Genomic DNA, 13,184 nt, shown 5'->3' with positions numbered 1-13,184 from the left:
TAACCTTTTTATTAAATCAATCCGTACGTAACCATTTCCACATCTTGATTTATAAAGTAAGTTGTGAGCAATTGCTCTCCCGAAACAGAGCATGACTTTATACATACAGAAACTTGTACATTACCCTCGTGGTGTTTTCTTTCGTAGTTTTTGGAGTTATGGCCCAAAGAAAATAATAATAATAATATAATAATAATAATAATAATAATAATAATAATAATAATATAATAATAATAATAATAACAATAATAATAATAATAATAAAATTAAGTCTACCATCACTTTGTAGTTACCACATCATGAAAAAAATAAATCCTTGTACTTGTTTTATTTTTATTTTTTTTAAAAAAAGATGAGGGTATGTTTAATGTACAACTTCTATATACAACACTGCCTTTCAGGCAATAAAAATATCTTAAAAATGATTTAAAGGAATTGTGATGAACTGTCATTGTGGAAAGTCAAACAATAGATATCGATGTTGACAGTTCTGGTGAGGAAGCAATTTGTGTTGATCGTCTTCAGAGTTAGGTTTTTACTTTCTTAAAGAATTGGTTTTGCTCCTAGCATAGTGTAGAGAACCCAAGAAATTGTTGTGGGCAGACGAGGAACTGACCCCCTTTCCTTGACCATCCGCCACACCTACATCACTATCATTCTATTATTGCACACAGCGCTTTGGGCAATGGCAGTAAGGTTGATTGGAATTTCTTTCGATCTTAAAAAATAAAAAAGCACATTAACTCGGCATTATTTTTCCCTCCACTTTTGCATTTGATGGTGGCACGCCCCTTTCTCCCAACATCAAATCATATTTTGCTATATCCTGACACCTCCCCCAATTCAAGGTTGCTTCCCCTCCTCGAAAAATATGATTCAAACATGGGGAAAACAAATAAACATGGACAAGGATAGCTATGAAAAAGAAATGTGATCTTTGAATGTGCTACAGAGAGACTTTGGTTAAAAAAATAAAATAAAAAGATGTACTTATACACATAGACAGCAAATATTAATTCCATAACTGTTCGAATTGATGTTTTAAAATTCCCAATTGATAAATAGCGAATGGGGCAGAGGAGCAAAGATTCTTCTTCTTCTTTTTCCCATTCTTCCTACACTGGATAAACAGGTACAGAAACCAGCCAGTTATATGTGACCCTTTAATCTCCACTCACACATGCTTGCTTCTCACTTTTGTCATAACTGCCCTATCTGAAAGAGTACATCGCAGATTACAGATGCAACCATAGAGTTCAGGACAGCTGATATTGAGATATCCAGCAAGCGGCCCTCATGTAAAAGGAAGTCGGAGCGGTTTTCCTCCACCCGGGCCATGGCCAACAAGGCCTTGGCTGCCCTGCACATCATGTCCACGCTAGGTGGCTCCAGGGGTGGAGGCTGCATGTGCATAAGGCTATGCTGGCTCTGCTGATATTGGGCCATGGTGACCCCATCCTCAAGGAAGCTTATCAAGTTTCCAATGCTTCCTTTCTGCACAGCTATTGCCCTTGCCACTAACGTGTCCCCTCGGGCGAGGTTTGATAAGAGCGCCATTGACATTTCTCGGCAGACGGGATTTTTGCGTTCCCCAACGTACCTAACTAAAGTAGCATACAGTTTCTCCTGACGACTGAATGGGGGCGTGGCCAATATAAGGTCCACATTATTGTCTTGGATACTGAGTTTACACAGGGTTTCCAGTACAAGTCTCTGAGGCGAAAGGATTGAGTTGGGCCCCACAGTTGGAAAAGGATCTTGTGCCTCCGCTGATGGGCACACCATCCAGTGCAGTAAGCCATCCAAAATTGGCAAACAGATGCTTTCTGTATAAGCAGATAAGTCTAGCTGCCCAGAAATGTTGGCTAGTGTGACCAACGTATTATCCCGCAAGACCTCAAGGCAGTCCCACCACCACTCATCCTTGCTGCAGGCCACCCCTTTGTCCACCTCTTCCTCTTTTTCATACGTCTGTGGTGTACGCTTTCTTTCCGGGTGTTCGTGATGAAGAAGAATCAACTTTCCCAAGATTAGCACCAAGCCTGGATGTTTAGACATTTCCACATCATTGCCAGGCACAAAAGATAAGCTGCGGACGATATTGGACACACAGATGCAACGCTTGGCCAAAGAATCTTGCCAGTGGCTAATGGTACATAGAGGAGTCTCATCTCGACTCCGTGGCTCATCTTCCAGCAGTTTGATATTTCGATGACTTTTCACTTGATGGATCCCAAATGGAAATTTATTACTAACTGTCTGAGAATTAGAGTCGGGGTCTTCAGACAATGCTCCCGGACGCGCTGATAAAACATCATCAATAGTGGCTGATATGCTTTTGTCTTGCTGCTCCTCAGATTCTCCATTCCCCTCCACATTCTTCTTTTTACCTGAGGAGACTGATAGAGACGGCCGCCTGCAAGGAAGAATCTCCATCTTACTCTCAAAGTGGGTCTGAATGTGTTCAGTTGTATCACCCCCACCTAGTTGCCAATGAAGAAGCCCACTGTTGAATTCCTGAACGTGCCCCAGCCTATCAGATCGGTCAACAACAAATAAGTTGTTTTTCTTGACAATTTTTATTGGCAACTTGTCAAACTTACTGGCTTGTTTTGGCCTCTCGCTTGGATCAAGAATGGCACCAGGTGGAGCAACAAGAGTGCTTTTTCCTTCTTCTGTGTTCTCAGTTTCATCTTCTTCCTCTTCTTCTTCCTCATCATCTTCCAGGTCATCAAAGTAATCGATACATTCACCATTGTTTTCTTCCTTTATCCTGACATCCTCTGTTGCAGACTGACCATCCCCATTCGGAGATGAATGATGATCTTGAAGTTTTGGTCCTGGATGTCCCACTTCATATTCCATAAGGATCCCAAAAATATCGATCAGGCATTTTCTAAAATATTCCACCAACAGCTCAAGAAAACCAGATAACTGAGGAAACAAAAAGAAAAAATAGGGGGGAAAAAGGGAAAAAGAACATTTCAGTCCATTATAGTATTGTGAAAATAAGAAAGGTTTTGTTTTAGGGAAAAAATATCTTTAGATTCTCTTTTACAACATTAGTTAATCCTTTCTTCCTATTTACACATAGTGACAAGTAATCTGTAGATTAGTATTATAGAGTACACACCAGTGATGGGTTGCTACTGATATGCCCCGAAACTCCGTTCCGGTAGCAGCTGCCAGATTGCGCAATTTGTGTGTGACTGCCACGGTGCCGTCTTTGCTGGTCTATTGGGTGGCGCCATTTCCCCCCCAAATTTGGGGGGCTATTTTTGCTTCCTGCGCATGCACAGAAGCAAAATTGCACGAGGGGAAACTTGGTGATTTTTTGCATTGAAGAAAAATTGCACACGCACGTCCCGGCGTGAGATTCTGGTGCTTGTTTGCTTCCTGCACATGAGCATAATTGAAATCGCACAAGGGTACGTGCGTGTGGTTATGTGCCCCCCCCCCCGAATCAGCAGGATGCACATGCAGCACACCAATATGTGGATAAGTGGAACCCGCTGCTGGAGTACACCATAATAAAGAGTTAACAATTATGAATTCCTTAAAAGTTTACTTTTGAGTATTATTTAATAATAATTAATAATAATTTATTAGATTTGTATGCCGCCCCTCTCCGAAGACTCAGGGCAGCTCACATCAATAATAAAACAATATTACAATGAAACAAATCTAATATTAAAAACATATAAAACCCCATCATTTAAAACCATGCAGCACACACATACCAAACATGAAATATAAAAGCCTTGGGGAGGTGTCTCAATTCCCCCATGCCTGGCGATACAGGTGGGTCTTAATTTGCGAAAGACACGGAGAGTGGGGGCAGTTCTAATCTCTGGGCGGAGTTGATTCCAGAGGGCCGGGGCCACCACAGAGAAGGCTCTTCCCCTGGGGCCCGCCAAACAACATTGTTTAGTTGACAGGACCCAGAGAAGGCCAACTCTGTGGGACCTTATCGGCCGCTGGGATTCGTGTGGTAGAAGGCGGTTCTGGAGGTATTCTGGTCCGATGCCATGTAGGGCTTTATAGGTCATTACCAACAGTTTGAATTGTGACCGGAAACTGATCGGCAGCCAGTGCAAGCCACGAAGTGTTGGAGAAACGTGGGCGAATCTAGGAAGCCCCACGATAGCTCTCACGATGGCTTTAGTCTGATTGTATTTAGTATTTAGTCTATGTGATTGTAAAAATGAGTTGAGTGTTCTTTTCAAAGAAAATTTCCTTCTCTTTGTAAAGGGATACATTTTGCGATCATTACATATGATCCTGAGTTACAATTATGACTATAATGAGCTGTGGTGGTGCAGTGGTTAGAATGCAGTATTGCAGGCTAACTGTGCTCACTGCCAGGAGTTTGATTCCTTCAATCCTGATTGACTCAAGGTTGACTCAGCCTTTCATCATTATGAGGTTGGTAAAATGAAGTTCCAGATTGTTGGGGACAATATGTAAACCGCTTAGAGAGGGCTGGAAAGCACTGTGAAACAGTATATAAGTCTAAGTGCTATTGATGTAATTGTATAATTATACAATTATTCCTATAATTCTCTGTCTTATCTTATTTTAATTTTAGCAATTAGAAGAAGACAACTCATAGCTTTTACATTCATAGATTGGTGTAATAACAGGAGTTAAGCAACAAACTAGTTCCGTGGCATGACAATGTGCACCCTTACTGCATTATATTACAGTTGCTGAGCCACCATCTATGAGCTATATATCTACTGTGGTCTTTAGAGGGCTTGCCCTACTCCCGAGGGGAACTGGATGGCTCAGGCATTGGAAAACAGATAGCAAAGAATGTGGGCTTCCCTCTCCATTTACAGAATGAATGGTGACATTGAGATGAAAAATAACCAACCTACCTGTGACAGATTGAAAGTAGCAACCGTGCTATCATCGTACAGAAGAATGTTAATAGTGTCTAATGCCCAAGTACTTTCTGCAAGAAGGCCTGATTTAAGAGACATCATCACTCGCCAGGCTTCCGGACTCACTGGAAACAAGCAAAGCAAGAAAGCATTTATTAAGAAGAAATCTGCATCAGCATTGGAAGCCTGGAAACAGAGACAAATGGCTTTTTTAAAGAGCAGAGTGCTGTACTTACACAAGTTCCAAAGTATTTCCAAATAATTTTTGATGTCCTACTATGTTATGTTTATGTTATGTTATGTTATTTACAGTATTTTGATTTCTAGGCCACTCCCCTCCAGCGGATTCAGGGTGGTTTACAAAATAAAATCAATTACAAAATACAAAATGTAAGAAACCCAAAACATAAAATCTAAGTCTAAAACCCCAAACAATTAAAACCATTCAACAGGTCCATCCAATCGCAGTCATGCAATCATACTATCAGCCGGAGCAGAATGCCAATGCTCAGCGGCCCAGGCCTGCCAGCAAAGGCACGTTTTTAAAACCTTTCAAAAGGCCAGGAGGGTGGTGGTGGTGTGAATCTCTGGGGGAAGTTGATTCCAAAGGACTGGAGCTGCCATAGAAAAGGCCCTTCCCCTAGGCCCTACCAGGCAACATTGCTTGGCTGACAGGACCTGGAGAAAGCCGACTCTGTGGGATCTGAATAAAAACTTATTAAAAAAAAATAACCAACACTTTAAATTGTGTTCGGAGACCAATTGGTAGCCACTGCAGCTCATGGAGTGATGGTGATATATGGGTATACCGCGGTAGGCTCATGACAGCTCATGCGGCTGCATTTTGGACTAGCTGCAGTCTTTGAACATTCTTTAAAGGTAGCCCCATATAGAGAGCATTGCAGTAATCAAGCCGCAAGGTGATGAGGGTGTGAGTGACCATGAGAAGATACTCCCTGTCCAAATAGGGCTGCAACTGGTGCACAGGCAAACCTGTGCAAACGTCCCCTCACCACAGCTGAGAGATATTGTTCTAGGCTCAGCTGTTGATCGAGGAGGACTCCCAAGTTGTGGACCCTCTCCGAAGGTGTCAAATGTTCACATCTCCAGGGGATGGAAGTACAGATGGAATTGTCCCTGGGAGGCAAAACCCACAGCCACTCTGTCTTGCTAGAGTTGAGCTTGAGCCTGTTAACAGCTGTCCAGACCCTCCCAATCTCCAGGCACCAGCACATCACCTCCACTGCTTCACTGAATTGACACGGGGTGGGAAAGTAAAGCTGGGTGTCGTCAGCGTACTGTTGGTAACTCACCCCATGTCATTGGATGATCTCACCCTGCAGTTTCATGTAGATGTTAAACAGCAGGGGGGAGAGAACCGACCCGAGGCACCCCATAAAGGAAGGGCCTAGGAGCTGACCTCTGACCCCCTGCCAACACCAACTGTGACCGACCGGATCATAATTTTCATAACTGTATGAAAAGAGCTAGACTATTGTGAAACTGAAGGGATGATCTTCTCTAAAGCCTAGGAAGTTGACAGGGACAGTAAGGTTTTAACTCAGTTAATTTGGAAATACACATGACATAAGTTTAAGGTGTATGTTTCCACTTAAATTTTGTAATGCCCACATCTTTAGAGCAGGAGGGTGTAGAGGAAAAAAAAACCATCAGCTTTATAATACCAGTAGAAGAGGTTGACAGGGGAAATATCATCACTGCTCTATGTTTATCGGTTTCTTCTTCTTCAGAAAAATAAAAATTATGTTTGCTTCAGCACTCTTCCAATGCTCACTTAAAGCATACATTTATAAAGAACCAAAGTAATTTTTATTTTCAAAAACTGCTAGGTATTCCTCCCTAGGAAACTAATTCTACCAATGGAAGGATAGTATTTACATCTTGAGTGATATCCAAACATATCTATATATCTCTGTAACATGCAACAAGAATACAAATGATGACTGATCCTCATGTCCAGAATTTGTCAATATCATATATCCTAGATGTATTTTCCAAGCAACTGTGCTACTATATCGCTCCAAGACAAGTTTCCTCAGCCTTTACATATATTTTAAGAGTTTCCTTTTGTCAAGAGTTACTACTCCATTAACAACTTTACACCTTGAGAGCTTTCAAGTTAAAATTTCAAGTGTTTTTTGTTTTAAGAATTACTAGATATAAGATGCAATATATGTGAATTCAGACTTTTGTTCTGAGATCATAAGCAGCCATTAAATTATAAACCATTATACCTCCCTAAATATTCAGTATTTATTTATTTTTTTATTGATTGATGATACATAAATCATTATTCCTACCATGAAACAAATTTGACCTCAGCTTCCATTAAATAAAACTAATTTCTTAAGTGAATTAATACAAATAAATGCAAGCTCTACAAAATTATTGTAAAAAGTCTCTTCCTCTGTAAGGACAATAGGAAGACTTACCAATATCTTTCGAGGTAATCTTTCGCCTTGGTTTTAAAACTGGTTGGGATGCTTCTACTGAACCTGGAGGAAAAGTGATTTCCCTCCTAATAGATGGTGGTGGCTGCGTTGGATGACCTGTGACCTGCGAGCCTGGAAGAGTGGGCATAACTTTTGGCATCTTCATAGAGGATAAGAAGGGAGATTTACTGGGAGACATACGATTTTCATGAGAGCGTGGGAAAGATGCAGGGCTAGGAGCTCGAGATATGTGGTTTGGCATTGATGGTGGTGTCTGATAGGATGACTGAGGAGGTCGAGTAATAGGCTGCATGGAAGCAGAGGATGACATGTAAGAAGGCTGTCGCTGGTTGACATGAGAAGGCCACTGGCTTTCATGGTTTATTCTCTGGTCAGGTACCATCATATCATCAGTACGATTCATCCCTGGATAAGGTGGGGCCTGTGCAGGGCCCCCGGGGCCTTGTCTGTTCTGATATGGGTAAGACATATCATTTCTTGTGGGCCACATATTTTGTTGGGGGCTTTCACTGGAAGCTGATGACTGCATTGGACCACCAATCATCTGCGGAGGTATTCCATGTTGTTGCATTTGTCCAGGAGCCTGCATCCTTTCTCTGCTATAAGGATATGGATACTGTCCCTGGATGGGTCTCCTGTCTGGTCCAGAGTAAGCACTGCTGTACTGGTTAAACATCTCCTGCTGTTGGTTGCTATATTGCATATTAAACATATCTCCATCATGACGTTTTGCTGGAGGCCCATACATGCCATCCATATGGCGTTTGTAGTTCTGAAAAAATAATACACCAAATATTTAAAATATTATAAAGTATTATTTTTGTATATTCTTATGCATTAGTGTGATAGAATAATTACAATATACTTGCAATATTTTAAATACAAATAATTATCTTTATTTTCATTAGCATTTGAAAGATGTACAATGACCTTTTAATTATTTGAATAAATATGCATAAGGTGGTTGAAAGTTTGTCCATATGTAGTGTGTAACATTTTAAATAAATGATTTTAGTATCAGACTATATGATTATGACTGTAGCCATAAAATGAGGTACCAATTTCATTTTATGAATTGTTTTGAGAGGGGTGGCATATAAATCTAATCAACAACAACAATCATAATATAATTAAATGTCTTAATATTTCTTTTCTAACTATTATGTTATGGAAATTGGATCATGTATCTATTAGTTAAGATAATTTTAGAATTTAGATGTTTATTCAAAAACCCCTAAAATAAACCCAGAATCTTATTTTTGATGCTCCTAGATCTTGATTAGTATCTTTTAAGAATAATTCTGTGTGGCACTTAATATGATATTTGATTAGATTTTATAGAGATATTAGTGGATTGATTCAAATGTTTTGAAAGTGACAGTCATATAGATGGAATATCTGAGCATGCTCTCTCTCTCACACATATTTTCCTTGTGATGATTCTTATGTGGCTAAATGTTGCCAATAACATTATTTATTTATTTTGAAACATACACAACAATACAAACCCCCAATTAATGTACAAGAAAATGCCAAAACAAGCTATAAAAAAACCCTAAAAAACAGGAACATACTACATGCAATAACAAGTAAAAATAAATAATGGAAAAAAAGATGAACAATCTAGGTTTATCATTTGTACAGTATACCAAACGTTAAATAGTATATGAACAGTTCACACTGGAAAGAAAAGAGAAAACTATATTATAAATGATGCTTGCTAACTAAATGAAACCCCGAAGAAGAGAAATCGTCATTACAAAATTTTCTTATATGTTCCACTTATTTTTAATTGCCAATAATTCACTTTGAAATGTTACTAGCTATTGTTGTTGCTAGTTGCGAAGTTGTGTCCGACTCAATGGAACCCCATAGACAGTGGTACCAGGCCTTCCTGTCCTCTACCATCCTCTAGAGTCCATTTAATCTCATGCCTACTACTTCAGTGACTCCGTTCTCTGTTGTCCCCTTTTTCTTTTGCCCTCAATCTTTCCCAGCATTAGGCTCTTCTCCAGCGAGTCCGTCCTTCTCATTAGGTGACAAAAGTATTTGAGTTTTGTCTTCAGGATATAGTTATTTAATAATAATAATAGTAACAGTAACAGTAACATTAATAGTAATAATAATCTATGTTAATAAAAATGTAAATGTATCTTTGTTAGGGACATCAAATCTGGAAAAGTACTTCACCGATTGCTTTGAAATTTTGACACAGCACTGCATTCGAACACAGCCCTTTTGATATACCTATATTATAGAGATGTCACACCTGTGACCATAGTTCCCTCTAAGCTGAGCAGTGAGCAATCGCTCACTTAAAAATCATCATCAACTCAGAGTTTTCCAAACCTGCCCAGAAGCCGAGAGGGAAAGAGTGAGAGGGAAGGAGAGAGAGAGGAAGAGAGGAAGAGAGAGAAACAGATAGAAAAAAGAGAGGAAGGAAAAGAGAAAGAAAAAGAATGGAGTAAGGAAGAGAGAAAGAAAATCAAAATCCAGTTTGAAACTAGCTCAACTATTTAAGTGGCATTTTGATATTGATAGAGTTGCCCTATTATGAGCTCACTGTTATAGACACACAGTACAGTATTTTATTTTGAAATTCTCTGAGGCAAAACAGGGTGGGTTTTTTATTTATTTGTTTGTTTGTTTGTTTATTTATTATTTCTGTGCCACCCAGTCCCGAAGGGACTGCCGCTCAGACACTATACTTTTCCGCCCACCCCCCAAAAAAATTAGAGGGAACACTGCCTGTGACAGATGAAAACTGGTGAAAAACAAAGGATTGCACAGTGAAAAACACAGGAGGTGCATTTTGATTTGCTGATGAAAAGACAGAAAGTTGCTGGTGACAAATATAGCAGGCACATTTTGATTGGTTGCTGATAATTGTTTCAACTACCACAGGAAACTCTCCTCAGAAAATAAAGGAACCAGGTTTGGCTGCAAACCATGGGGTTGCTTCCTAAATATTACATGCTTGGATGGAACCAAGAACCCTGCGAGATAGGCCAGTCTTATCGTATTTTGGCAGATGGGTCATGCCAGTCTCTTAAAGCAGGGGGGACAGGGAAGAGAAAGAAATTAAACAGGGGTTTCAACTACAAGACCTGCAAGGTTCCTTCCAATTCTTATCTATATTAATAAAAACGTAAATGTATCTTTGCTAGGGACATCAAATCTCAAAAACTCTCTTATTCTGAATAAACTGACCAGAGGGTTGGACTAGAAGATCTCCAAGGTCCCTTCCAACTCTGTTATTCTGAACAAATTAAGCAGGGGGTTCAACTACAAGACCTTCAAGGTTCCTTCCAATTCTTATTCTAAATAAAACCTAGACTTAAATATTATTTTACTGAAAAAGTAGAAGATGCTTGGAACAAACTTCCAGCAGACGTGGTTGGTAAATCCACAGTAACTGATTTTAAACATGCTTAGGATAAACATATATCCATCGTAAGATAAAATACAGGAAATAGTATAAGGGCAGACTAGATGGACCATGAGGTCTTTTTCTGCCGTCAATCTTCTATGTTTCTATGTTACACTTCTCTTTTCATTCTTTTCCAGTTAACCACGCTGAGCCATAGCAACCCATGTCCAGGTACACTAGTACTATGTAACATATAGTTATTATTCAGGATATAGTTTTTAGCTATGAATCAAACCAATCAATCAATAAAAATTGAATGTTGTGGAAGAAAGGCTACCTCAACACTAATTGCTCGGTCCTATTATGGATGACAGGTGATGGCAACTTCTGCAGATTCATCTAACCATGTTCACTTTTCTCTAGTTGAAATAGCCTTAGAAGTTTTAAATAAGAAGACAAAATTATATTCCTTTCTGCTTCAATATAATATTCTGTTTACGAAGGCTATGGGTTCCACATGTCTACAGATTTTTAACATGCTGGTTAGCCATTTCTTATGAGTGATTTAACTTTATTTCCTGCACAATGCAGAGAATTTGACTAGCTAATCCTTGTAGTTCCTTCCAATTTTATAATTCTATGATCTTACAATTTTCCCTCCTCCAAATTTAATGCTCTCCCAATTTAATTATTGCATATAGAACTGCTTGGTACACATCTTATTAATTATATATGCTTTCTTATTAATCTGTCAGTCAATAAAACAGAATAATTTTAGTGAATGTTCTGTATCATAAAATTAGCCAATTGCTGTTAAGAAACATTCCATATGAAAGGATACAAATACAGTGGTCCCTCGATTTTCATGGGTTCGAACTTCGCGAAACGGCTATACCACGGTTTCTCAAAAATATTAATTAAAAAATACTTCGCGGATTTCCCCCCCTATACCACGGTTTTTCCCACCCGATGACGTCATATGTCATCGCCAAACTTTCGTCGGCCTTTAATAAATATTTTTTTAATAAACTTTAATAAATAAACATGGTGAGTAATAATCTGAATGGTTGCTAAGGGAATGGGAAATTGCAATTTAGGGGTTTAAAGTGTTAAGGGAAGGCTTGTGATACTGTTCATAGCCAAAAATAGTGTATTTACTTCCGCATCTCTACTTCGCGGAAATTCAACTTTCGCGGGTGGTCTTAGAACGCATCCCCGCAAAAAGTGAGGGAACACTGTATACAATTTTCGTAAGTAGCAAACATTGTTGTCCGTTGTTTCCTTTTTTTACCAGTCTCAAAATGTTTCGATTTCTAGAATGAATATTGCAAAAGGAATAAACAGCGCTATAAAACTATTTACCTGCTGCTGTGGAAACATTCCAGACTGATGTCCTCCATAGGGGGCTTGTCCAGAAGGAGGAGCTTGCATTGGATATTGTGGTCCATACGGTTCATGCCTGCAATGAAAAATATGAGCTGTAAGTTAGTGCTTATGATTTCTAAAATGCCTCAATATATTGAAACTTCTTATCCCATTAAAACAGTTTCTATCCTTCATGAAGCCTGAAAATCTCCAAAAGCATCCTCTTTTTTCCTATCAAGCATTCACCACCAAATATAGTACAGCATGTTTTTAAAATGAAGTGGTTTTAATTTTTGACTACATGCACTCAATTCCACTCAGTCTTATTCAGTACAAATGTAACAGAGTAAATCAGTGATCACTCTCTTAGAATAATTGGTAATAATATACAGAGGTACCTCTACTTGTGAACTTAATTTGTTCTGTGACCAGGTTCTTAAGTAGAAACATTTGTAAGAAGCAGCAATTTTTCCCATGGGAATCAATGTAAAAAGAAATAATGTGTGTGCGATTGGGGAAACCACAGGGAGGGTGGAGGCCCTGTTTCCTCCCAGGAGATTCCTAGAGAGACTCCACAGAGGCTTCTCCTCATCTTTTTTGGCCCTGTTTCCTCCCAGGAGATTCCTAGAGAGGCCCCATGGAGGCTTCTCCCTGCCTTTGCTGGTTACAGTTTTGGAGGCTTGGGTTTGTAAGTGGAAAATGGTTCTTGAGAAGAGGCAAAAAAAACCCTTGAACACCCGGTTCTTATCTAGAAAGGTTCGTAAATAGAGGCGTTCTTAGGTAGAGGTACCACTGTATTGGTAAAAAAAAAAATGATGTCTCTGTTTTCGGGATTGAACATGCCTACCATCAGATAAAAACAACATGTGCCCTGGATGCAGGCCTGTTTCACCTTTCTTCGGATGACTTAGCGGTTAATGATTCCATATTCTTGAATCTCACTTGGCAATGTCTAAACGAGCTTTAAATACAAAAGCATCTGACTACCGTACTGTTACTCAGATGAAATGTAACTGACTGGCTGAAGCAGATTCCATACTTGATATTCAGAATGTTGGCAACAATATATGGTTACCTAATATTGTCAGA

At 39.3% G+C, this 13,184-nt stretch overlaps 1 protein-coding gene across 8 annotated transcripts in view; it reads right to left on the bottom strand.

The window, feature by feature from the left end:
- Nucleotides 1–313: 313 nt before the first annotated feature.
- The window catches only part of ARID1B (AT-rich interaction domain 1B), a 494,636-nt gene continuing 481,765 nt past the window's right edge, over nt 314–13,184 (bottom strand). For all 8 annotated transcript variants that reach the window (XM_070733771.1, XM_070733773.1, XM_070733775.1 and 5 more), the window contains 4 exons: nt 12,093–12,189; nt 7,340–8,132; nt 4,881–5,011; nt 314–2,934 (listed from right to left, as the gene is read on the bottom strand). In XM_070733771.1, the coding sequence (XP_070589872.1) occupies nt 1,201–2,934; nt 4,881–5,011; nt 7,340–8,132; nt 12,093–12,189 (2,755 nt within the window). In that variant the 3' untranslated portion in view covers nt 314–1,200. The remainder of the gene's footprint in view (nt 2,935–4,880; nt 5,012–7,339; nt 8,133–12,092; nt 12,190–13,184) is intronic.

This window comes from Erythrolamprus reginae, chromosome 1, assembly GCF_031021105.1.
Source record: "Erythrolamprus reginae isolate rEryReg1 chromosome 1, rEryReg1.hap1, whole genome shotgun sequence".
NCBI classification, from domain to species: domain Eukaryota; kingdom Metazoa; phylum Chordata; class Lepidosauria; order Squamata; family Dipsadidae; genus Erythrolamprus; species Erythrolamprus reginae.
This window is presented reverse-complemented; position numbering and strand designations above follow the sequence as displayed.